We start from the raw sequence: 27,668 nt of genomic DNA, 5'->3' as shown, positions 1-27,668 counted from the left end.
TATCATCTTTACACAGTCATGGAAACAGAAGAAAAAATGCCATTTTTCCCCCTCTGAAAGTTCACGTGCCGGTAGTGATTACAGAAATATGAATGAACTCTGCTCATTTCCCTCCCTCCTTTACAAAAGGCTTAGGACTTCAAACAAAATTCCAGCGATGATGTTGACAGATGTTCTTCCACTGCCTTCAGCTGGGAATAAATCATGTTTTTACTGAGCAGGCTAACTGTTGAGATCTTCATTCTCTACAGTTTCTCAATTTTGTGAACTACCACAGGAGGCAGAATGTACTTGAAATAAAGCATTTTCCTAGAGCTAAAAAAAATAAAAAATAAGAAAAAAGAAAGAAGAAAGTCTTGTTGAACACAGTATGTTTATTTTTTAAACAATTTACAAATAAAAATGTTCAATTTATCCAAGCAAACACATTTAATACTTCAGCCTTTAACGAGCTATACAAATGAAAACCATCATTCTAGAGCTTTTGCTAGCTCTAGGATCATTCAGGGTAGGCATGCATGTGTCTCTATCTCATGAAGCGAGTCCAATTCCTGACACCAGGGTTCTGATCTTCTACTTCTTCAGAGCTGGTCAGCTGCTAAACAATTTAATACAAACAGTTACTGGATCACAATACAATGAAAGAAAGCCCATTTCAAAACATGTAAGTGACCTCAATATGTCTGATCCAGGTGTCAGGCCACAGAGCCTTACCGATTAGTCTTCTTCTCCAAAAGCCAGTCGGACAGATTTTCTCCCCTTCATTAGTGATGTGGCATCCATAAACGTGCTTATACAATACAGTGAAACAGCTTAAGTACAGATGTAATACAGCAGCGATTACAAATCACAAAGACAGATAAACAAACAAACAAAAGATTAATCACATTTCTTGCATTTCAAACAATAAAGTAAACAAAACCATGCATTACAGTTTAAAACAATTTTCAGTTTTAGTTCTTCTGCAAGTCTCCATTTCCTCAAGTTCTAATTTGCTGTTCTTGAGCTTGTCCCAGAGGTTGGACTACTTGCGATGCTACTGACAGGAACAAGATGAGCTGGAAATCATCCAGAAACGTTCAAAGAACAGAAGCCCCCAAAATAAACAACAAAGACGCACGCATTATAAACGAGAGATTCCATTTTAATAGCAGAAGTGTAGAAAAGAAATTGGCAAAAAAATTCACATGAAAAAACATTTTACACAGTTAACTATGTACAGAATAACATACGTGTCTGGTTTCTGATGGTGTTAAGTTTCAATTTAGCCATGTCCTACAATGCTACGATGTCCTAGGTGTTCCTGCTCAGGCAGGGGGATCGGACTAGATGATCTTTTGAGGTCCCTTCCAATCCCTGATATTCTGTGATTTTGTGATGCAAAGTGCACCCAAACACCTCAACTGGAACAAAACAAACAAAAAAAAAACATATACATCATCCCGGCTCTGGCTCCTCAAATGTTGGGGCTGCCTGGGTTCATTTCAACCCACTCGGCTTTCTGCTAAGCTTTCAGTCATTCCTGAATTTGCTGTAGATTCCAAACTACTGTCAGTGGTTTCTGTTTGCTCAGTCTTCTTACTCTGGATAGCACATAGTCCCTTGCCTCCTGAGCCACCCTCCTTTCCACGTGTTTCTTTGAATCCAGGAAGGAACGTTTCCACACAGCCAGATGCCTGACTTTGTCTGCTGCCTCCATCACAGCTCAGAGACAGCATTTCAGCAGCACCACCTTTGCTCTCCTCCACTTGCCGAAGGTTCTCGGACATGGTAGAAGTGCCCTGCATTTCTGGAACTGGCATGATTGCTTTCATCGTGTCATTGTTTGAGGGCTGCAATCCAAGCTGCGATGCAGCTGTTTGAGAAACCTGGGTGCAAAGTTTATCTTCCCAACTACCAGAAGTAAGCGTGGCAAAATCAGTAATCTCTGTTTCATCCACTGTTTTTCCAAAGCCCAGCTTGCTCAGTTTGTTTGACTCCAGTTTAACGGATGCAATAGTTTCTAGTTTTGAAACTTCTTTCACATTTGTATTTAAAAGTCCTGCTGGAAGGATACCGATGTCTTCATGTACTGTCTTAGTATTTCCCAAATTAAAATCTGTGCTTTTGAACTCTAGTTCTGCTTTCTCAGAGGGGGTCTCACTGCATTTTGTATTTCCAGATCTCAAGGAATCTTTCTTGTTGTCCTCATTAACACTTAAAGAGAGACTTTCAGAGCAGTTGGTATTAAATCCTGAGTGAGTGGTAGTCAGACTAAAGTCATTGGCTGCTGAGGTTCTCATAGCCTCACACTTTGTTTGCCTGTTGACAGCCTCTTCTGAAAGATGCTGATTGAAATCTGCTGATAAAGAAACTGCTGACTCTTGGACAAGATCAGAAAAACCTGCCATTCCTTTTGCATCTCTCTTAGTAAAAATATCATCTAATGTTTCATCAGATCCAGTGTGTCCTAGTGACTTCTTTTCAACTTCAACTACTAATTCTACACTGGATCTGAGTTCAACAATGCTTGCTGAGCAGGTGCTGACTAACCAAGCAACCTCCTGCCTTTGGGTTTGCTTATCTAATACTGCATGGCCTGACAGTTCTGGTCTAACTTTTTCTTGTGCTTCTAATGTGCTACTTCTAGATTTTGTGTTGCTAAGAGATGTCTCTGGCTCTCTCTCTGTCAATTCTGAAGCACTAATTTTATTAGAATTATTTTTCATTTCTACATTTGGAGTGTTCGATAATTTCCAACCGCTTTCAGAACAAGAACTGGTTGCCATGACCTGTTCTTCTCTATTACTGATTCTGGAAGCATCCCACTCAGCAGGACTTCCTGTCAATTCTGAAATCTTATTTTGAGTTTCTGAAATCTGGGGAGTTTTGCCAAGGACTCCTGGTACTTCCAAAGCTACACTGTTCGGTTTCACATCTTTTAAGGAGGCATCAATAGAATTTTGCTCTGTCAGTACTGCTACTAAAACTTTTTCTTTTGAAATGTTTTGAGAATCACTGAGCAAGTGTGAACTATGAGTTTCTGAAACAGTTTTACAGCTATCACTTAAATTTTCCTCTACCAAATGGGGATCTCCCAGATTTTGAACTTCAATCTGTTCTAGCATAAGCTCAGGCTTTACTGCTTTTATTTCCCTGTCTTTCATCTCTTTGTCTTTCTCCAAAATGCCAGAGGCATTTGAGTTACTAACTGCAATTTCATTTGCATCTTCCTGTTCAACTTTCTCTTGGATCTCTGTTCTCTGCAGATCACAGAACTCCTTGTTGTCTGCTTGCACTCGACTTGCTACATCCACAAGTCCCTTTTCTGCAGGCATCTGAATACGAGAAGCAGGTTTTGCTTCTAGCAGTTCTGTGACTGACATTTCTGACAGCTGAGGCTGAAATATCTTCTTGTTCCTTTCAGCGTGATTCTCATCAAGAATCCAACTGCCCACTACTTGATTACTACACTGTAAAGAATCCCCATCTTTCAATTTAATCTGAATATCTGTTGTAAGAGCCTGGAATTTTTTACCTACATCCTTCTGAATACCATTTTCAGTGTCAGCACTCATCTCAAAATTAGATATTAAAGTCTCCTGAAAACCAGTTTTCTCCATTACTGAGCCTGTCTCAGCTGAGTGGGCCTGGCTAACTTCAGTAGCCACATTCTGAGATTCCTCTTTAAAGGAGGATAAGCTACTGACTGTTCTAGAGTTCGAAGGAAAATCTGCAGGTTTTGCTAGGTTAGAGTTTTCTCCATTTGGAAGTGCAGAACTTGCAAGCTTGCTGTCAGCTGAACCCTTTCCACCACTACTGTAGAAAATATCATAGAGATCTTTAGCATTGGCAGTGGCCAGGCAAGAGTTTCGTTTCTCTATTTTTTTTGCCTGCTCACTAAACGCAGTTGAAGGTGGTGGTGGAGGAGGTGGCCTTACAGGCATCGCTAGCATTGTCTGTTCACTTTCAGACACACCTGGAGCTACTTCATCCGCAGGAATGACGGCAGCAGGCTGGACTGCAGGTGGAGGAGGTGGAGGAGGCGGTATATCAGAAGTCTGAGAAGATTCACTTTTCTCTGGTGCTTTCAATTCCTCCTCTGGCCCTTTTAATATTACCTCTTCTCCTCCAAAAGCTTTTGAGATGATATCCGGAGGCAGCAGAAGATCTGCATTCGTTTCTTTTACCACGGGTAGTGGTTTGGTAGTGGTCCCAGAGGATTTGATGGATAGAAAAGTATTTAAAGGTGCTGGTTTGCTAACTGTTGCAGTAGTGGATTTCCTGAAAATCATAGTGGGGACTGGAAGATTGGGTAGAATTTTTGACTGCGTTGATGCATAAGCAACTGGTGTCCATGGGCTGGTGTGTGGAATAACAGTTTTCCCAGACAGCTTGATTTCAATGGACTTGGCATGGAGTTTCCCCGACTGAAACTTGTTCTCCTCTTTGTTTCCCTCCATGCTCTCCTCCTTTGGAATAGCTACTCCCGAGGCCTTATCCTCTCTCTCTGCCTTTTTCCAGCTGAATTTCCCAAATGATGTCTGACTTGGTGATTCCTTTTTAGATTCCTCCTTCTTTTCTTCTTTTTTCTCCTCTTTCTTCTCTTCCTTCTTCAGCTTAAGCTTAATACCCATTTTTCGCCCAGAAGAATCTGTTTTGTCTTGAGTTTCACTAGCTCCTTCTCCAAGCTCTGGGGTGTTCTTTGTTTCCTCTTTCTTTATTATTTTTGCTTTCTTCTCATCCTTCTCTTCTTTCTGTTTCTCAACTAGTTTCCTCTTCAGTTCATTCTGCCGCCTGCGCTCCGTTTCCAGAACTACAGCCAGTCCAGCCTGACGGTCTAGATTTCTCCTTTCTTCATAGAGCGGGTTTTCATCTATGTATTTCTAAGGAAATAAATGGCAGAGTTTTAGCAACTATTTCAATGAAAAATATAACATCAATTCAGCTCCGTAACAGCTTTGCCTTGTTAAGTAAGTGCCTCTCAACACTGAGAGAGCTGAGAACTTTTTCCCACTGAGAAACTGAGATGCCACAAACTCCACATCCTGTAGTTTAAGTGTAGATTGAGTGGTGGCTTCCAGCAGTGCTGTCATTCTTCTGCAGAGTTTGGAAATCAACACTGGTACTTAAACACAATTTAACCTTATGCAGAGGAAAGATTAATCTATGTTGTGGGAAGCTCTGCTTAGTTAGTTCATTGCAATACAGTACAAAATAACCGAATACACCATGTCAAATGGAATTCTTCAAGAAAAGATGACAGAGCAAATAAAAACTAACAAAAGGAATCACTCACTCCTGGTACATCAGTTACCAACCTTATATTTTTCATTGTGAGGATGACTTTTCACATGCTGTTCAGCTGAGATTTGATCTCCAAAAAATTCATGACAGAGTTGGCAGTAATAACCAGTGATGGGAATCAGAAACTCAGACCCTGAAAAGGCCGAAGGAAACACTCAGAGAAAGCAAAATTTAAAAGATGCCAAGTTTTTAACAAAGACAAATAAATGTGTAAAAGAATAACAGCAAAACCTCCAGCAATGTTCCTGTTCACATTTTTGAAACTGAATTTGGTGGATTTTATGCTTACAAACAATATAATAAATACTACTAGTAGGAGCAATAATATAAAGTGAAGAACTTGATTATTGTGATTCAAAAATACCAGTGCTCTTCACAGTGTAACAGCTAGCCTCTATACATATAGGCTAATATTTTCAATAGTTTTCATCTGTCTTCCATCTTTGTGGTATAGTCTCCTCAAATTATAAACACCTAGTTTATAAAAAGAACACACTGAAGTTTAGTAAAAGTGCATCCCTGTGCCTGCAGAACCTGCTGCAGTTATCTAACATACTGCAGGTCCTACCAACTACTCATCAGTACTTTTTCAGGGACACTTCTACACAAAATGTGCTCAATGGAAGAGTCTGCTGCAAGGCTGTGTGGAATACTCCACAAGATGTGCTCAAACACAGCAAGATTTTGTGGTCATATTCTGATCTGAACTGTAGTATGTTAGTAAAAATGACTTTAGGACTACACTGGGAAAAAGTCAACCAGTATTCAAAATAAGGAACTAAATTCTAAAGAGAAAAGAAGGAACCATACTATGTTTTCCTACATTCTTGCTCCTTTTCTGCAGAAGGACCAGGAAATTAAATCATCTGCCATTTACTAATAATACAGTATCTATATGTGCTCCTGTAACTACAGAAAGCCTTGAAATTCCCTTCTCTGAGTAACTGGAACCTGCTGGAGGGCTAAGGGAGAAGAAATTCATTTTTTAAAAAAATTAACATACCTTTGGCAGGAACAGTTATCTTATCAATGCGCTTTATGGAGTCTTGTTTGGTCTCACTCTGGGTCTTCGAAGCCCAAGGTCTGTTGTAAGGATCCAGGGTCTATTTGCACAGTGACAGAGGTATACAGGCTCACATATTACACTAGCAAGGCAACTATGCTTGTTTTTTTTTGACTTTTTAACATCCTTCCAGAACACTGAACATTAAAATCAATGTGCAATTATACAAAGGAGCTAGGTTTTCCACTTTTCCCTCCCTTTTTGTAATTTATAATGTGAGAATAACCGGTGAAGAGGGTAAGATGTAAACAATATCGAAGGACAGGCAAACACAAAACAAAAATATCAAACACTAGGTCCCAAGTGAACTGAATACAAGCCCCGTTTACACTAGTCGGAACACACCAGTAGCTGTACAAACTGCTTGAGTCCAATATCTTTGAATTTGATAAACAGCTTCTTGCATTCATTACTTCAGTTTCTCTTGTAAAATGTAGTTCTGTGATGTATGTTTCAGGGCTAATATTTATAGCAATATGAAATGCACGTAGTGAAGGAAGCCTGCCACATACCTGTCTGTGTTTCTTATTATGCATATGTGTGAAAAAATCAAACATGGTCCCACAGATGGTGTTGCAGTCTTTGCACCAGTGGTTCCCTGCATCATAATATTCATAAATATTGGCCAACTGGAAAGGATGTTTGGAGGACTGTGAAGAGGATTCTGCTGGCTTCGGGCTTCTGCCTCTGGATTTTTCATTAGTTGGTTTTGATTCCTAAATTGAACAAAAGGAAATATTTATCTAAGACAAGGTAGGACAGACATAATGCTCTGGAACTCAGATCTTGCCTCCAGTAGAAGCCACACACACACAAAAAAAAGTATATATCACCTGCTTTTCAGCGCCCAGGCTAAATCCACTGTTTCAGAAAGCTGGTATTGCCGAATAAGATGCAGCGTGGTCACATTGAAGAGCTTCCAGTAAGACTCCCAGATGTAATGGCTGGATGGTTGTAGGTAATCAAGGAACCAAATGAACAAATCCCCTAAGGCATGCACCTTTCTCATTTTATGGGTTTCACGCAAGGATCTCAATAGTTTCAATTTACAGTACTAGCCAACAGTACCTGGGACACCTAAAGGCACTTAGAAGTTCTGCTAGGAACATCTAGAAGTTACTGTAAAAGTAGGTTGGATGAAAGTAGAATGGAAAAGGAAGTAAAAGTTAGTTGACTAAAAGTAATTAAATCAATCATTTAATCAGATTATTTGAGAATGCCTGAATTCTCTGAAAGACTTGTTGCTTAACAGTAATAAAGTTACTTTATATTGTTAATTACCTAAGTATATAAAGAGAAGCATCTTGTGATTTAAGCATTTGATACTTACACTGATTTGTACAGAAAGATGCCATACAATTAATAAACAGACCTTTCAGGACGTAGCCAAAATCAATACATTTTGCTCAGAATCTTGTTGAATGCTAACACTGTGAGTAGCAAAACAAGTAATCCCTGAAACAAATAATGAGCAAGCCCTGCTAATTGAGATTATCATTCTACTGGATAGTGCTAAGTGTATTTTGAGTTTTGATTTTTATTCCCAGTGGCCCACCATGTTATCATTTCTCATCTGCGTGGTATTCTGGGAAGAACAGCATCTTTCCAAACTTAGCAGGTCCAAACCAGCTGCATGATTTCCAAGTAATTTAGTAGTGGTGTCAAACAAATTTACTTAAGCAGATTCAAAACCAACAAACAACATCTTACTTGAAATTCCTTTTGATAAACAGAAACAGGTTCTCTCCTAATACCATTCCATGCAACACAAACAGTAACACAAACAATGAAGAGACATCTTTGCCACTATGCACTCCAGAAATTTCCACATCCCAATACAACTTAGTTCTTGCTTCAGAGTAAGAAGCGGTCCAGTGAATATTTGCATATATTCTATCTGCAAGAACATAGCAAAGCTGACATTCTCTTAAACAATGAGAAGATCAACTTATGATCAGTAAGAAATGCATGGAAGGATGTTCACAATGTTTAAGAAGTGCTTTCTTTTATGTTATTTACAAACCCATACAATATATCCTATAAAATACTATCTCAACCAGAGCTTTACAAAACACAATACTTCTCAAATAGATGAGTGACAGCCAACTCTAATCCATTTGTGCTTCTGCAATTAACAAAACATAAACAACTTTCAGATCACAGTATCTTACCTCCACATCAACAGAAACTTGGGGTAAAGCTTAGGGATGTCTTTTTAGCACAAGACAAGTTTCACCTTTGCAATTTGTAACTACAACACACAAACACGAGCTCAGCAGCAAAAGACCTCAAAACAGCTTGCAAAGATGCAGAAAAACATAAATGTTTTTGCCCCTTGATTGGCCAAGTAATTTGGTCTCAGTGTCTAAAAGTCTGCCCTATCTTTCTTTTCACAAAAACAAAAGTTAAGAACCAGAATTATAAGGTGAATCTCGGAGTCAGCATCCTATGTTCCATGTTAAAATAAGGAACTATAAACAGGGAGCAAGGAAGCATTACGTGTTCAGACAATATAAACAATGGAAGTTAAAATAATGAAAGACACATTCACACATACTTTATCTCAAGAAAAGAAAGCAACACAACTTAATGCAATGTAGGATTTAACAGACATTCTTGTCTACTCATTTGTACCATGTGGTGTTTGACGCAAATAATTTGTAAAAATAAGTGGATACTAGATTTTGGTATAAAAATAAAACACAAAAACAAGCCTTAAAATGAAAGACATCTAATGACTTCCCTGAACCAGACCAAGACGAAACATAAGGAAAAGTTTACAAGATTCACCTCTTACCCTAATAACTCTTTAATTTCTGAAAAAAAAAACACTGTAAAGTCAGGTGTACACAAAAAGCATCTACTATCTCCCACCATCTGTACCAGTGACATAACTGGTAACACAGCAGAAAGCGACATCATTATCGTCCTGAACGCACATACAACCTTTCAGATGCTACTGTCATCATACACTACTTTACATTACTTCCAGAGCAAAAAAAAAAAAATTCTAGAACTTGTAAGCCTCTTCTAGTGTATCCACCACTCAGACACCAAGTCACAGAGACCATCATGACATACCGACATGTCTTAAGAAAGAACACACAGCATATACGTAATAACTGTGTTAAGATGACAACCATATTTAACTCTTGCCATGATTTGTTAATATCATCACCCGGTGAGAAAAGTGACACACTCCAAACTTTCAAAGAGCTTGGACAAATATTCCTTTTTTGGCAGGCCATACTGGAAATATGGTACAGAGAAGAAGTCTGTCATTCTCAATGTGGAGTTGAGACCTAACAGCTACAAACACTTATGCTACTGTTCAATCCATCCAACACCTCACAAAACCAAGACAAAAAATAGTAAGTGGTACTGAATTGCACAAATTCCGTGGGAAAATATAAACTCTGATTACATTTACTCTCACCAGCATACACAATCAAAAACAGCATATGAGATGTGGTAACAAATACCATCAAATGAACTTTCTGTTGAATGTTTGGGAGCAGCTGTACCCCAATGCCCTCTTCTCTTAATGGAAAAATTATCAGTATACAACCTAGAAGATTTTACCTTATTGGAAGAAGTTGCCTTCTCCAGACCTTTTGTGTTTTCTGATTTGCTGTTCTTTTCTGAGGAATCTTTGGTTTCCACAGATGGTTTCCGGGGTTTTTCAAATATGTTAATCCCCAAGATCTGTGCTACTTTGTCAAGCTCAGATTGCTTCTTATCTGCTGCATCAGATTCTTTATGGAGCTCTGAAATCTCCTTCATAATATTCTCTTGAAGTCTGTTCACCTCAACCAACAAGGGGTCTTTGTGACCATCCTTCTCACGTCGTTTTTTCCTCAGCATCTCTCCTGAGCCAATCAAGGAAATAGAAGAGTTGGAAATGCAACACGAAAATTGTCTTAAGATCTATATGACTATTCCAGCAACAAATAAAATAACAATACAAAACACTACACTTAAATTTTTACTGGGAAGATGTAAAGGTGGAACCAACTCGTAGGTACAACATCACTAAATCTGAACAATCTACCTCTGTAGGGGTTTCTTAATATAAACCCCTAACAAAGGCAGCACAATCCTCAAGAGAAAGAATCAACTTAATAATTACTATATGATCAAGCAAGCAAAATTATTTTCTATGCTAATCATACATTATAATCTGAAATGATCACCTTCCAGTGGTGAAAGTATTTAACTTCTGATAAAAACAAAACTTTTAAAATAACGTAAGTTATTAAGTTAGAGAGGACTTGTCCTTCTCCAAATAAGATTCATAAAAATTAAAAGACATGCTGACATGTCTTCAGTTGCTATTTCTCATTTCTTCTAAAAAAACACCAGAATACATACCTACCAAGCTACTAAAGAAGATTGAAGAGGAGCTGTTTGCTTCAGTGTAACAGTCAGATTTTGACATAATTAATTTTAGTATCGTAATTAGGTCATTGCTTTCTCAAGAGTTCTGCCTATATACTTTGGTCTTCACTTTTAGCAGGTACTGCTGGTGGGAAAAAAAAAAACAATGGGCCATACCTTGCTGTTTACGAAGCCTGTCCAGTTCAGTCTTCAGATAATACAGTTTCTTCTGCCGTGCTTCTCGCTCATTCTTCAGTTTTTCTCTCTCTTCTATCACCTAAACAGATTGCAAGAAGATTGGATTTTCTTCTCCACTACCGTAAGTTAATCAGACTTGTGAAAAGACAGCAAGAACTCAGTTTGCCAATCAAAACTGCCTGGTTTGATCATTTCTCAAGGCACTGAGACTTGGCTATCTTCTTACAGAGCTCATAAAGTCTAATGTTAAACAGGTCTTCAAAACTCACACAGAACCTCTACAGACAGCATATAACTGACAAAAGACCTTACAGCCCATCAGCTTCTCTCCTAATTTGACTTTGCCCCATTTTAGCCATCATTTAGGATTCTGCCTCAATGTGATCTTAACTGTATCATCAAGAACATTCTGCAAGCATCAGTGTCTGAAATTAAACGTGCATGAAGTTTGTTTCTTGCTCAGTAAAGTCTAGCAGGAGGAGTTCATACATTGCTTTTCACTAGTTTGAATTGACTCCCACTGAAGAAAACCAGCCAATATGCTAAAATGAAACATGAGAAGTTCTTTCCATTTCCACCCTAATTTTTTTCTAACTAATTTTCCAAGACACAGGTGCCAATTTCTTACCTTCACAATACTCCTGAAGATTGCTACTGACTCCTCCCTTGAACGAGCAAGAACTGATACAAAGATTAGTTCTCACTAGAGAACCACTAGTACTATGTCAGAATAAGTGTCAGCAGGATTCCTGCATCGAGTAAATCTTGCATACACCAATGGGAGAATTTCTACCAACAGTCAGGCCGCTTCTTGAATGCCATAAGATTTTTATTACTTTTAATTATCAAAACACCATTTTGTCATTTGGGCTTTTCTGGCAGCACAGGGGCATCAAATGAAGCACAAAAGTTGCCATATGCCAAGGCATTTAGCAAAGAACTGGACTAAGCCCATGCCAAAGAACTCTGTAGTGCGGACAAAGACCTGGAAGTCCAGCCAAGACACATAGCTGAGCTACCAGTGCATGTCAGAACAGGAGGAAACCCCCACACCTTTAACCAACACAGCTCTTTCAGAAGCACCTAAGTTCCATTAACAACAAGAATTCAACAACATCAGCTGAAGAAATTATTATTCTTGCGAACAGTTAAAATGTACTCATCTGCTCAAATAGCTTTTTGTCTAAGTACTTCTATTTAAATCATTTCAAACTAAAAGCAAAGTGACTATCTCAGACCAAAACTTTGTTTATCCCCAAAACCTCTCTTTGCAACTTGTGCCAGTGCTCAGTCATTCTCACAGTAAAAAAAGCATTTTCCCATGTTCAGATGTTTTTCAGTTTGTGACCATCTTGCCCTGTCACTGGGCACCATGGAAAAGAGACTGGCTCTGTCTTTTTCACACCATCCTTTCTGGTAATTTATGTACCTACAAATCTTCAATGATTTGAATATCTAAAACTCAGTGGAATAAAGTTGAGATGTAGCTACCAAGTATCTTTCTGTAAGCTTTTGTTTGGCCCTAATCAATAACCTACAAGTTGTGATTTGGGGGGATTTTTAATGTATTTTTTAAATTGTTACAGAATAAACAGACAAGTGCCTAGAAATCTTTAACAAAAGCAAATCTAACTACTTCTAAACTGGAACCACTCAGGCTAAAATCAGTGCACTTAAAGAGGAAAAGTGTCTAGGCCAGTAGGCAAGCAGTCTGACATATTTGGATACATTACAATATACAGCATACCTTCTGCTTCTGAGCTGCTCGATTTTTTTCATCTGATATCTTTTCTGGAGTACTTTTGAGAGGGTGTGAAGATGGACGAAGGGGAACTTTGGAATGAGTAGGAGTGGTAGGAACACGAACGAGCACAGAACCGTCTCTTTTCACATCAGCGGCATCCTTTCTCATAGAGACCGTCTCAATAACCCGGAGGTTGGGACGCGTAGGGTTTGCTGACATGGCCATAGTAAGAAGTCCATGAGTCTCTGGCAATGCAGGATTAGGCTGCTGGGTAGGGGGATACATGGTCCAGCCAGGAGCTGCATAAGCCATATAATGCCCATACGCATCATATCCTGGAGGGGCCAGTGTGGGAGGTGGATAGTTTGGGGGCATCTGAGTGGTAGTGAACTGGGAGTAATTGGGAATTTGGTATTGGGAAACAGAAGTAGGTGTAGGTGGCAAACTAGCAGGAGCTGGTGGAACTGAGGGAATAAGAGAAACGGAAGGAAGAGGTTGTTCTGGTGCACATGGAGGTATGTCCTGTCCTCCTGGCTTGTTCTTGGTATATTCTGATTTCTGAAGGGAGGATGGATCTTTAGCCTGCTGGAAAGAAATGGGAGGTGATGCTGAGTGCTGCTGGCCTGACTCTGGAGAACGAGTGTTGCTTCGGCTGCGATGTAAGTCCCAAGGGTCTGTTCTGCGAGTATCGGAAGAGCGACGATCAGGAGAACGGGATGCCAACTTCTTGCCATGAAGGCGTTCCTGAGTACGAATGGCTAGTCTTCCAATTTCAGCAACACCAATGTCAAGTCCAATGGTTTTGAGTAAGTCATGAATCTTGGCGTACTCAGCATTAGGCTCTTCTAAAGGATCCAGCTTGACAGCTGGAGCAGGAGAAGGAGGTAGGCTCACCTTCTGGTTTATTAGCTCACTGGTACAACTCACAGGAGGCTTTTGAACAAGGTGTGATTCAGTATTAGTGTCTTCATCCTCATCACCATAAAGAAATTTCTCTTCATCCTCAATGTCAGGAAAACTACGCCTCCTCTTCTCCTGAGCACTGACAGAATCAGCCATCATGCCCAGAATTCGGGAGAAACCACTGCCATCCTGACTGGCCCTCTCATGAGGCAGTAGGAAGTCAGTATGGCGATCAGTAGGCTCTGATTTGGGTTCTATTTTGTCCTTGTGACTTAAAAAGCTTCCAAACTTCTCTTCATATGTAAAAGTGTCTTTGGGAGCCGCAGAAAGTGGGTTCCATTCATATAAGCCATCATGTAACTCTTTGTTTGCAGGCTCCATCACAGAGTCTTTGTTAAACTGCTTGAGAAAGTTCTCCACTTCAGAAGAAAACTGAGCTGTGTTGTTGCTCTGGGGCAAAGATGAATGACTAGAAAGAAGAGGAAGATCCTTGCTGGGAGCAGGGCTGCTAAAAAACTCCTCGGGCTGAAAGACAAAGAAGTTATTATTCAGTACAGCACCCTCTGAGGGGACTATGTACCTTGTAGAACAAAAGAACATGATCATTTCTCTTCATATTTGAAGAGTTAAAAAAGACAATTCACAGTTGAAAGAGAAATAGAAAAGACAAAAAAAATAGTTGTGATTCTAGAACGTCCAGTAATGAAAGTTCACCCTAGAGAACACACAAGATCAGAATTATATTTAACTAACTTTTTGACAAACTTAATAAATGAAACTTTTAAGCTGAAACACTCTGACATAAATTCAGCTATGCTTTGAATTTAATCACAGAAAATTAGGATATAACACTTTAAGACAAGTAAGACTAACTGTACTGGGAATATTTCCAGTCACTTCTTCAGATATATATAATTAATATCCTATGAAATAGACACGGGCAGTGAGCAGGATCTTTAGTGCCTTCTGATATAAAGATGTCACTGTAACTAAGCAGATCAAAAGCAATGTGCTAAAGCACGAGAAAATAAATTCATCGCAGCGGTCCCAATTTTGCTGATACTCTGATTTTCAAACTCAAGAGGTATGGCTTGGGTACAATTTAAGTATGGTTAACATCAGACTACTACAGTCTAAAGAGAAAAATTAAGGACACTCAAAGATGTTTGCAGTCAAAGATACTGAAGATTCATCAGGCAGTTCTTAGTCTACAAAGAAGCAGAAAGGCACTGTGACAGTCATAGCTTCTATCAATGTCCTGATGGCATGTATGTAAAAAGATTCAGCTTTTCAACACAATCTCAGCGTTTTGGGACAAATTTCCACAAGAACATTTCATTCTGCTTCAGATTTTATAATACATAATCTTTGATTAATTACCTTCACCATTTAAAATTTCCAATGCAATTCTAAATTGTACATGCCTGCAAAAAGATACCTGTCCTTTCCAAAACAGGAGAATGTGTAAGCATCTGACTCTTCTATTTTTTAAATCTGTATCAGGAAGTAACTTTTGGAAAGCAGTAATGAGGAGACAGACATAGACAGAGATCAAACCTGAACAGGAGACTCTACTTCCATCTCTACTCTTTTCTTCAAGATAGATTTTTTAGGCATGGATGGTATTTCCTCAGGCCTATATGTATAACGAGGCTCAGAAGTCTGTAGTGTGTTAGTCAAGCCTGGGATCACATAACCACTGTCTGAAACATCATGATTCAAGTTTCTATTACGTTCTTCCTCTTCTCTTTTTCTCCTGGCGCGGTCAAGCTCTCGGAATTCTTCATTTAGGTATGATGGGCTTGGACTTCTACTGCGGCTAAGGCTGCGGCTTCGCCTGCGATAGTTTCGTGTTCCTGATGAGAAACCTTGATGCTCTCCACTCATACAATGCAATTTCTCATCTTTTTCATACCGTGGACGCTTTATTTCTCGTCCCCTCTCTTCTGGTCTTGATGGGTAGAAAGATTTCCTAAATTTCTCACCATCTCTGTCAGATCCACGAGGCAGTTCTTCTCGACGACCATAATGCGGGCTATAATCTGAACGATGAAGAAAAACATCTCGGTTGCGGTAGTCTTCATCGTGTCTCATGCTAAAGGGACTTGAAGGTTGATCTTCATGTGACAGGTATCTCTCTAAGCCTCGAGGGCCTGAGAGGCCTCTGGTGAATATGGGACCATCGGCCATATCATCCCTGTGTAAGGCAAGCATAGAAAAAACATAAGTGCTTGAGTCAGAGTAACTATGTCTTATTCTCACTCAAGAGTAAGAAATTTCCAAATCAAATTCAGAATAGCATCTCCATCACTAAACAGAAGCAACATCTTATATATTCAAGCAGCAGGGGACAGAAGGATTGCTGTTTTTAACAGTGTTATGCTTCTCTCCTATGAAGTCACTCACAAATACAGAAACAATTCAATTCACACTGCAGCCGAGCCTTGAAAAATTGACAAGATGGACTTATTTCTGTAGAGAGACTGCACAATTTAGAAAAACAAAAACATTACTATCATATTTCAGGCCACAATCCCTTTCCTCACCTCTCCCAGCAAGATAAGGTCCCATTTCATATGAATTATTCAATGTGTAATTCAGCTTCACCCTAGCACAGGTAACCAAATCCTCTTTTTAACTTCAGTTGTGGAAAAAGACCACAAATTCTAGCAATGTTTTCTGTTGCAAAAGATCTATAGACAGGATTGTTGAAATCACAATCTGCTTTACCTAAAAAAGCAGCAGAGTTTTTTTTACTTGGTATCTACGAATCAGGAATAGTAAATGTAAGAGCATCATTCCTTTGTGCCAGCCCCTGCATTATTATACACAGTGGACTACAACTAGCACAACCTGGAAATAGTGAGCTATAATTCTTGGCTTATCCTTTTTTGGACCAACTCCAACAGGCATTTCCAATCAGGAGTACTATCTTAACCAAATCCTTTTCCCCTCAGCCCCTGAGAACTTCTCTGCCGCTGTCATTTATATCAGGCAGAAACAAACCAAACAATTTTAAAATTGCCAACTGCTGTCTTTATTTTCAGATATTCAAAAATCCTCCAAGAATGGGAAGCAAATGTGCTCAATTAAGGGAACCAATGAGACAGAAACCTTAGAAAATGTCTCTCCTGTGTGATTAAGACGTCAGCATGAGATAACCTAGGTATGTCTACCTGAATCTTCAAACATCACGTCCTCCTCCTAAGAGTCTCAACAGATCTGAGACAAAAAAAATCACACGACAACATTTTCAAAATAAATAAATAAATTTTTAAAATCTACCAAAACCAAAATAACAACCCTGCAGATAATTTACAGACCAATTTTTAAGTCACCAGACCAAGAAATAACTAATGTGAAGAGATAAATCTTTTTCATCTTCATAGTTTACACATACATATTTAAGAACAAAACCAACATGAAATTTCACCTCATCTCTGACTTGCATCATTGGCAAAGCATTTTCTACATTATTAGATGCTTTACTGACCCAACACATCTTCAAAAATATGTCATACACCAGTATCTGTGATATCAGATGTTACCTCTTCCATAACAAACCATACACCTTCACTCTTCTAGAAGCACAAAAACATCTACATATGACCTAAGTTTTCTACATAAATGTTACTGTTCATAGCCTACATAAAATAATTAATTTAAAAGCAAATGTCTCTCTTTAGTGTCACCATCAGCTTCCATTAGAGCCTGCTATACATAAACATGCTGGTCAAATAACAGATGTATGTCACCATACACCTTCAGTTGATTTTTGAGCAAATAGTTTGCACCCATGCTTGCCAAACACTCTGACTGCAGCAACAAAGGGGAAGGAGTACTAAATCATACTTTGGAAAGACAGGAACAGCAAATCCTACTACACTTAAAACAAAAAGAAAGTTCTAAATACACTCTGAATAGCAAGGACACAGATTTAAAACCCAAAGATTAAATACAGCTGTGAGAAAAAGATTTACTTGCCTTATAGAAACTATGGCTCTTTGAAATATGTACTCTGTAAACATAATTCAATTTTCAGTCAGCAAAGTCTACTAAGTATTTTGCATCCCTGGGAGAGGATACCACGCTGAGCATCCCAATTCCTTCCCTACTGTAGAATCTAAGAATTACTGGAAATCGCAGTATCAGAGAAGAACAGACCATAGATGACAGAGATGATGCCTCAAAGAATGAAAACTGATATAAGGTAAGTTTACTTTTATCATATTTGTGTATTTATATACATTGAAACAGAAATAAACAATGGTATTCTGCTGTGAGCAACCAATAGGGCTCTGTCTTAACAGTCTTCGAATTGGAAGTTCGATGAGCTGTTTACATTCCAGCCAGTTGTCACTTCTGATATCAAGCCAAAATTTGCTATTTCAGAACACAGCTTAATGCAGACCAAGTCTCTGCAGTGATATGGTCTAATCCCCAGCACTAATCTCAGATGAAAGAATTGGTGGGATGCTCTGTATAGCTTATGCCAGCTCAGATAGCAGTAAATATCTTAACAACAGTGACAGAAAAAGAGATGAAAGGTAGGAAGGGTAAATAAAATACACACTTCACTTTGATAAAGCAAGATTCCAGGAAACAAAAAAATACTAATCTGATAAAGAAGACAAACTGCTTTAGTCACCTCAAAGTCACAGACCAGCAGCATTCTGCCATTTTACTTAGACATGCACAGGAGGCCAGCTGCCCTAAAAACTTGGAACAAATTCTTACAGATATTTCAGGATGGACCTGCACATGGACACACACTCCGGGAAATTCTCCTAGGGCATCATAAAAATCTATGTCTGCAGGAGAATCCAAAAGCATACCTGATTTCTACCCTCTGGTATTTTATTTCCTTTCTATTTTAATGACTCCTCCTGCCATTCTGAAACCCTTCGTAGAAGTGATTGCTTCAAATCCAAGTAGGTAGGAAAAATAGCTGAGAATAACAAAAATCAGAATTATTTGTTCCAATTACTTCAAAATCCAAAAACACAACTTCACAAATTACTTTTTTTTAATGAGAAAGAGAAGGGAATGTGCGTACAATAAGAATCTGATGTGCCCAGCATTAAAGCAAATGATGATCACCAATAAGGGCCACACTCTAAAGCTCAGTGATGAAGTCAGTATCTCTGAAGCAAGGCAGTCACACAGAAGTAAAAAATACATGATACATAATATCCTAGCAAACAACTACCAACCACCTTTTTAAAACAACCAAAATAACAACTAGTGAATAAATCTGCAAGCCATAAGCAGTTAGATTTGGAAAAGCTAACAGATGTTGTCATGTTAAGCTTCTGGACAGTTGTACCACTAAGTCAAGTACAGCCAACATAAATAGTATGGAAAGAAAAAAAACCCAAACATAACCAAAATGAAACAAAAAGTAAACTTAACCACATGGAGCTCCTGCACACCTATGTTTAAATGGCAAGTCACTTAAAAAGTGAGGTCTACACTGTCTGACTTCTTATTCCAATTCATCACTTCAGTACCTCAGTACGTTCTCAGGAGTTGACTCTGACCTTTTTTTTTTTTTCTTCTTTAATTACCCTGTTACCATTTTTCATCCAGTAACAGAGGTAAAGTGAAAGTTATTCGCTTATCGAGAGCATAAAGATGCCCACAGTAGTGATTTTCATTCTCATGTTAAAATAAACTGTGCTGTATGTGGTGCTACTCCTAACCAGGAAGTGTAACCACAAAACAGGTTACATATAAAACCTCACTGGAGAAAATGAAGCAATGGGACAACTCTACCGCCACCAGCTTCTTAATTTGCTGGAGCAGCACAGTGCCACTTCTCCTACATACAATTTCCTGCTCCTTCCAACCACCATACTCTCCCCAGGCATATTCACTCATCTTGTTTTGAAGTCTGCAGACCATACAAAGAATTTACAAGTCAAAACTGATTTCAGAAGAACTGAAGTAAAGCCATAAAAGTGACAGTACTGAAAACTAAATTCTCATTTGCTTTTCTGCACCTGCAGAAACCTACCCTTACACTTGAGACAGGAAATTCACTTATTCTGCCCACTTTCTTTTACTTTTTCTTTTTAAACAGCTGTGGGATATTTGCATCAAAAAGTGATGTTACTGTTCCTTTTGTTTTGTATGCCTGAGCTTGATCTAAAATTACAGTATGGCTGCTCTCGGGCACAAACTACCCCAGCTTTAAGTTTGCAACTCAAGATAAAGCAAACAATTTCTGCTGAACAAGATAATCTTAGTTTACTTCTGCCAAATTCTACCTGTTCTTCCACTGAAGGCAAAGATTTTTTAACAGTACCTACTAATATTTAAACTTCAGTGTTCACAGCAGTACTTATAACACAACTGACTTCATTAACTGTTTCTCTTCAGTTCCAATCAAGGAATCCTAAGAATTCTAACATTTTATCATGTACGAGATTGTATGACAGTGCTCACTTCACCCCCGCAGGATTTCTGAAGCCAAAATAATAGGCTTTCTACAATCTATGCTAGGGCTCTCTTCTGGACTATACTCTAAAATTAGGAAAAATATGTTATTCCTCCCAGCAAATGAGGAAATCAAAGGTTTACACTATCCATAAACAACCTTACTTTATGTCAGGACTAGGCTGCTTCATAAGAAACAGAAGGTGACTGAAGTTGTGATATATCAAATGAAGCACTTCCTTCCTGCAAGATCCTCTAGGCACTTTTAGTTGATAAAGATTCAAGAAACAGTTGACAAAAGTCAGAGAACAAACATTTGTCTAGGACTGCATGAACACAGGCAACAGTGCTTCTTCAGAACTTCCCCATGTCAAAACATGCTGGAGACTGGGGGAGTATTCCAAGGAGGCATCACTATATGTTTACCGTGTTACCCTTGTTCCCTGCACACTCGCTATCAGTCCCCTCTACAGACAGACTACTGGGCCAGTGAGATGTTTGGCCTCACTCAGTACAGCCATTCTCATACTCCTACTGTTTCACACGCTTGAGTTCCCATCAGTGGAGGACCATACCTGTCACTCAGGTTATCAATTGGTGAGCCCAGTCTATCAGGCAGCCTCCTTCTCTCTGGTGTGCCAATGCAATACCGGTCACTACCAACAGTAATCCGCAAACTCTGTTCCAGTGAAGACTCAGAGCGGAGACTCGGTGAACGTCTCTGTAAATTGAAGAAAGAGTGCAAGCCCATCAATCAGAGAGTTTTAATCTCAGCTACAGAAAGGCAAGAGACTCTGCTCAATACATGAGACGTGGGGTGGGTGGATCGATTAAAAACAACAGCAACAACAACAAAAACTAGACGAACATTTGTTCCAAGTATTTCAATTGCTAATAGTCACTAAAGAAAAGGGAGGGTACTATATGCATTTAATTTCTCACCCCAGCTGCCAACAATAAGCTCTATATTTACATTATCTAAAAGGGAAAAGATTACCTTTAATAAGCCTACCATTTCGGAAAGTGGAAAATGAAAGAAGTTCAATAAGTCCCACATTCACTGCTGTGCTCTTTTCTTCATTAGAGCAGAAGCAGCTAAACAAATAGCGCATAAAAAACAGTGCCAGGAATATCTTAATAAAAGTGCCTGGATTTCTGGCTCTTTCCAGCTCTAATAACAGCACGAAGCAAAGAATACACCAGTGTAAACACAGATTTTCCTCACAGTGATGTTTTCAGTAGTTTTCCTCATCTCATGATGTTTTCAGTGGATAAGCATAACCTAACACTAAAAATGTCAGTGGCTGTAGAAACTCCATCACGCCATTATCTCCAGTAGAACCAAACCACATTTAAGTTACCATTCAAAGAACTACAGCAGAGAAGACCTGAGCTAACTGCTCAGCACAGATCTCCATTTGGAGACATGTCCAATACAGAAAATGTTGTTACTGTTAAGTTGTGCTTTGTATCCTTTTAGAACACGGTACTAAAATTCAGGAATGACCAAAGTAAGGGGAGTTCCATAAGAAGCAGACTAAACGCAGAGATACTCGCTCTATGTTTTTGAACAACCGTGGTTTATATTCCTCTTAACAGAAAACAACCTGCTTCAGTTCTGCCAAACCAGTCATGTGCTTCATATTGCTTTCACAGCAGTAGCAAGTTGCAGATGCACTACACTGGCTGCATCCATGCTGTCTGCTCTGGGAAGGTACAGCAGTCTGAGCTCAATCCTCCAAGAGAACGAAAGAAGAACATTACATAACCTCCAACAAAAAAGGATTGCCTCACAAATTCATCTAACAAAATTTACTTGCAGTACAAATCCGGACCAGAACCCATTGTGCATGTCATTGTTCTAAGATAAAATCAAACTGATTTTTATTTTTCTCCATTAATCTGAATCCCAGCATTTATCAGAACACAACCTAATGATATTCTCTTTTATATAGTACAACACCATCCAGGACCAGTCAGGCTGAAATATAACACAAACAATGTGTATGCATCTCACACAAACGCACTTGGAAGGCTCAAATGTGCCCTGTTTAACACTGAATTTTCTTGAAAGGCACCTTTTTGCCATCAAGGCTCACTGCAAGTTGGGCACATGTGTGACAAAAAATCTCCAGAAAATGGAGACAGAGAAGTGACAATTATGCCTTATATAAAGGAACTTTTGGACAAAAGAAGGAAATATTTTACATTTAGTTAATTCAGGATATATATGACCACCATACAGATAATCTAGAGACTGCACTGAAGGTGCATAATGTATTTGAACCTTTCGTTGTGACAGAAAAATTCAAGTTTGAAGAGTACTTGCATGGTGGAGTGCCATCACCAGTCAATCCTACCAATGCCCTGCCCTGTGATTTCTTCCTTTCCTCTTCGGGCTCTCACACAGTAGTTACCATTACCATATAAAACACACCAGTTACATATCAGCTCTGAATTTCTTCTCTCTCTGCTGACCCAAGATCTCCCAGTTCTCCACTTTCAGCTAACTTTCTTACACGAAAGCAAAGGAGCTGACAAAAACTATAAAAAGAACAAGCACGCATGTCAGTGGCAAAAATGCAAACACTACAATTGTCAGCCATGCAAGAACATGTACAGTCTGCCAAACTCTCACTGAACAGCCCTGATCTTCCTTTCCCCCCATTACATTTTTCAGTTCTCACCCCAAACCTTAGGTGTCACTCCATGCTCTTCAAATTCCCATACCCCAGCTACTAAGAAACTTAGAACATCCACACTTCCAGCATCTGATACGCAGTCAGCATCTCTGTTACACACAAGACCAATGCTGATACCTTGGGAATGCATGCCCATCATCTCAAAAACACAATGCCCAGAATCAAGAAAAGGGAACAAGAAATCTCAAAGGACACTCCTTTCATATTCCAATTTATATGAAGCATAGGGATGGTAACTTTTCCACTCTTCAACCTCGTGCCCTTATCCCATCAATGTCTACATTCTATGTACTACATCTTCTACACTTACACTCCCCTCTTTCAAGTCCTCCTTCCTCACTGCAGCTTAAACTTTCTCTCAGTGACAGCTCTAAAATGCCACTTGTTAACACTGCTGTGTAACTCTCCATTTTTCCTCAGCTTCTGTGGAGGGGGTCTCAAATAATAGAGATCGAAAAACTTCATTAAAATTTTACCAGAGCATGCTGATCCAATAAATCTGCTGTTGATTTTATTTTGATCACACTTAGCTCCACTGTTTGGAAAATATCAGCATAATCGCAGCTTCTATCTTTCTCTGAATTTGTAAATAGCCATTCTAAAAAATAAAAGGAATCCACACATACATCTTATGTATTAACATCACTTTTAGATAAGAAGTAGTGCTGGCTCAACACCTCTTGGAGAGCAAAAACTTCAATGGAAAAAATATTCACAGTATATATTCTGAGAATTAGCTATACTGTGCTTCAGCAATGACAGACAGTGCAAAATTCAAGTTAAAGAGTTGTATTAAATCATCTCACTTTGACTCCTACAGTGAGGGCTGCTTCCTAGAGAAAGTTTTTTCCCTAAACACAGTAGCATTCTTATAAACAAACAACAAACCTACTGGGATTATCAGTTCAGCACTAGCTAATTTACTGGAGCGTAATTTCTAGAATTCATTATTTTTTCAATCCTTCTCCCTGAAATTAGAATAGGCAAGAAAAACATCATGAATGTGTAACGATTTGCTGCGATGATTCCTGCAACTTGAGCCAGAAGGGTGCAAAATGACACTGTTCTTGACAAACACTATTATTTCAGTGTTAGTCCAAAGTGAGGTTTTGCTCGTTTGTTTTCTGAAGGAGAAACTAGAAGCTGCAAATCAAACATTTCTGATGCAAATTTCTCTAAATCTGATGCATTCAGCATCAAAAGTTTTGTGACAGGCCCATTCACATTGCCACCATACTGCAGACACAGCAAAAAGACAGACTGAGTGATGATAATGCCAATTCTTACAAAGACCCACTGCAGTATCCCTATTTACCATCACCTTTGTTGTGACCGTGTCACTGTACATCAGGCTACGATGTAAAATGACAAGAATCATACTAAAAATCCATTATATTAAAAAAAAAAAAATCTTTTTCCATCTGGATCTCATTAGCAAGGCAAGTTGCAAGGCTACTCCCTCAACAATTTATAGGGCTAAGATAATAGTGAACAACACCTCAAAGTAAATGGCCAGAGGCAAGTGCTCAGCCCAGCTTAACTGTCAAACATAGTATTATCTTTCCATACCTTCAGGATGGGTTACTCCAGCACCTACCAACAGCTGACTTGTAACTCCACCACAGTCACCTGCCATCTCTTCCACAGATGCAGCTCCAAGGAAATCTCGTAAGAACAACCACCACCATCACAAAGGGCAGTCCCACTCTCTCAGGGTCCTACCATGCAGTGACTCAATCACAGCAGGCAACAGATGCTGGCTGAATTAACTTTCAGTCAAATCAGTCTCTTGAAGCAACTCACTTTTGCAACTTCATTAACACAAATATGAGTACAGAATATACTGCAGAGCAAAAGGAAAACATGAGCGCCTCCTTCCTTTTAATTGTACATATGCCAGGTTAAGTGACTAGGGAACCTAAAACATCACAGCAAAAAGCCTTTTCTTTCAGAGCAACAAGAGCACACAGCAAAGCTATGACTTACCAAGACAGCAGCTATTGGACAAGCGCTGCACCAAGGGCAACAGACAGCCTGAGTGAGTGAATGCCACTTACAAAAAACAAGGTACAACCATGAGCACCCAAGGTGGTGTCATTTCAGCTGCAACATCACAGCTTCACATATCCACGTCAGATTTTGCGTGGGTTAAGTAAGAAGAGTGGCACACCTGGCGGTGCAGCTCCAGCCACAAAACAGTGCCTATCTCAAGATCAGTAGCTATAGGAGAGCCTCCTTTGCACATCAGTGACAGCAGAAAGCGCTCTGACAAAACACTCAACACCTTACCAAAAAAGTTACCTTCCCATCAATAAAAGGTTTACACAATAACACAGCACTGTGACAGCTGGAGGAAACAGACCAGCTGCATCCCTTCCCTTAGTAAACACATCATCTTCCATCTTCCAGACTTAGCTAAAACGGCTTGGGCCGTTAAAAGAGAAATATAGGGGGGGGGGGGGGGGGGGGGAGAAAAATGAAAGAAAAAAAGAAAAAACTATTCTTTAAAACTTAGATAAGCGATCTCCCCGCGGAGCTCCCCATTCCCCTCCCGGCCCAGGACGGGTTGAGGCCCTGCCCCGCGGCCCTGCGGCCGTGCCGGGATCGGGTACCGATGCCTGACAGCCGCCCCCCGCCCGCAGCCCGGCGGCGGTTACCCGGCTGCTGCTGTCTCCGTGCTCGCTCCCCCGGCGGCCCCGCGTCCCGCCGGACCCCGTTCCTCCCGGCGGCGACGGCGGCCTCCGGCTGCGATGCGGCGACGGGGAGCGGCGGGAGGCGCCGCGGTGGCCCGACGGAGAGCGGTGGCGGCGCGGCGGCGAAGCGCCGGTGGCGGCGGCGGTAGGGGACGGCGGCGGGGGAGGCCGACCGCGGCCCGGCCCCGGCCCCGATGTGCTGGAGCGGGAGGCGCGGGACCCCGCCGAGCCGCTCTCTTTGAGCCGGTGAGAGTACGAGGAGGACGACGGGCCGGAGCGGCCGCTGCCAGAGCGGTACATGATGGCGGCGACGGCCTGGGGGGTCCCGGCGGCCCGCGCGGGCGCCCCGACTCCTTCTGACCCGGGTCCCCCTCCGTCCCCCGCGCTTGCGCGCCGCCGACCACTCTGGGCGCGCTCCCGAGCCGCCCCCCCGCCCCCCAGTCGCGCGGGCACGGGGGGGGGGGGCGGGGTGAGCGCGGCAGGGGGCGGGGGACAAGAGGCGGGACTCTGGGGACGCCCGCACAAAATGGCGGCCGCCAGCCGGCCGTCACGTGCGCCCCGTGGTGGGGCCGGTAGCGCTAGGTGGGGGTGGTGCTGCGCCCGGGTATTTGTGTCGTGAATTTACCTATGTCTGTTCTGCCGGGTGACGGCGATAGGATGAGAGATAACGGCTTCAAGTTGCACTAGGTTCAGTTTGGGTATGAGAAATTTCTTCTCAGGAAGAGTGCTGATGTCCTGTGACAGGCAGCAGCTAAACAGAACGCGGGCTCTGTTGTGGGTGGAGGTCTGTCTGATAGACCCGTGCGTTTCTGCTGGCAGTGGGTCGGTGCAGCTGTGTGCCAGAGCTAACTCCTCAGCCTTGGGGTTTTCCCAGGGAGTGCTTCACCGCACAGACTCAGTGTTGTCATTGCAAATAAAAATAGACTTTCCTCTTGGTTATGTTGAGCAGCAGTTTAAGATTTCTTGGTGCCACGAGGTAAATAAAAAGGTTGGATTTTAACAAAACTTCATTGTTAGCCACTTTGAAGATTAATAAAGCGAGTTAGTGAAATATGTGATAACTAAACAGTGACTTGATTATAGATCTGTGGATGACAAGATTCACACTAAATAACAGGGTATCTTAAAATGATGTGTGTGTACAGGGGCAAAGCGTGCTCTTACAGATGCAATGAAATATGTGGCTGTAAAATATCTCAACACCCATACTTGTGAAACAAATGTCTCATTAAAACATATATAAGAAATGAGGTGGCTGGAAGAAGAATGAGCCTAGCTTATAGTTAAAACTTCCTTCTACTCAAATTTAGAGCAGATACTTGCAATGTGCTGTTATTCTCCTACAGGCACTAATTGAGGCTGGCTACAGCAGGATGACTTCATGCTGGTATCCATCCATGGATGGCCTGGGAGGACCTGAGAGGTGCCCCAACTCGGCGGAGATGCTGGTCACAGCTTGTTGTGATCCAGAAGAGTTCTAAGGGTTTCACTTACTTTGGAAGCATAAATAGTTATTTTTAATTGACTCTTATCAAGTACTTTTCCGTATCAGCCCCCCTGGGTGGCAGAAATATTCTGGTACCTCTCACCAGTTATGCAAACTCCAGAGCTTGTTGGGTTCATGAATTCTGCACTACCTGCCTTAGGCTGTGATCCAGGTATGGATGGACTGGGCTGTCAGGAGATGATCCATCCCAAGTGATGGGAGGAAAAGCAAGTGCCTGGATATAGTAAAGGGATGCCTTTACACTGTCATTTGCTGCTTATTGCAGTTTACAGGATAGCAAGGGCCAGGCACAAGGAAAGCCTTCATGTGCTGATCCTCTCCCTTTTACATTTTATGCCAAGATTGGCTTGTTGCGTAAGGAAAGGAATTGCACAAGCATGGAGAGGCCTAATATAAAGGTGGGGGGCAACTGAACCACCACACTCAGGAAATATGCTCAGTTAATGCCAATAATTAAAGGAAGCGGAAGCTATTACTTTGCATTACTGTTGTTTGCTCCTTTCCTTCTCTCCTATGGTTGATAATTTTTAATTTGTGACCTTAATTGGATTACAGGTGTCTTGGGATACAGATTTCTTTGAAGATTCCCAGCATACTGCAAGTCTGCCTCCTGTGCAAGGAGGGCATAATAGTAGTGGAGGTAATTAATGCTGAACTTCTTCCAGCTGAGTACCCTATGCAGCAGATGTCATTATGCTTGAAGAGACATGAGGTTGTGCTTCCTGGTAACTACAGAGCTGAAGTATATTTGGAGATC

The 27,668-nt window shown here is 40.6% G+C and overlaps 1 protein-coding gene across 2 annotated transcripts; it reads right to left on the bottom strand.

Annotated features, from left to right (window-relative positions):
• Positions 1-354: 354 nt before the first annotated feature.
• ZNF318 (zinc finger protein 318) lies at positions 355-25,903 on the bottom strand. Of its 2 annotated transcripts, XR_014882089.1 has the most exons (11): positions 25,369-25,903; positions 20,585-20,730; positions 15,129-15,768; positions 12,672-14,096; positions 10,904-11,003; positions 9,932-10,218; positions 6,862-7,065; positions 6,290-6,389; positions 5,301-5,419; positions 715-4,865; positions 355-598 (listed from the first exon to the last, which is right to left on the bottom strand). XR_014882089.1 is itself a non-coding variant. In XM_085219513.1 (10 exons), the coding sequence occupies exons 1-10, from the start codon at positions 25,702-25,704 to the stop codon at positions 1,485-1,487; spliced, it is 6,738 nt and encodes a 2,245-aa protein (XP_085075639.1). In that variant the 5' UTR covers positions 25,705-25,903; the 3' UTR covers positions 355-1,484. The 2 variants fall into 2 exon arrangements, 1 of the variants encoding a protein (XP_085075639.1); XM_085219513.1 differs by having other exon boundaries at positions 355-4,865.
• Between the last annotated feature and the right edge of the window lie 1,765 nt (positions 25,904-27,668).

The sequence above is a fragment of the Meleagris gallopavo genome, chromosome 2, assembly GCF_905368555.1.
Source record: "Meleagris gallopavo chromosome 2, MGAL_WU_HG_1.1, whole genome shotgun sequence".
Classification (NCBI taxonomy): Eukaryota; Metazoa; Chordata; class Aves; order Galliformes; family Phasianidae; genus Meleagris; species Meleagris gallopavo.
This window is presented reverse-complemented; position numbering and strand designations above follow the sequence as displayed.

Coding starts and splice junctions, on each gene's coding strand:
- ZNF318 (XM_085219513.1), bottom strand. CDS start 25,704: ATGTACCGCTCTGGCAGCGGCCGCTCCGGCCCGTCGTCCTCCTCGTAC. Junction 6,390..6,861: donor ATAATAAGAAACACAGACAG/GTATGTGGCAGG, acceptor CTGTGCAAATAG/ACCCTGGATCCTTACAACAG. Junction 4,866..5,300: donor CTCACAATGAAAAATATAAG/GTTGGTAACTGA, acceptor TTATTTCCTTAG/AAATACATAGATGAAAACCC.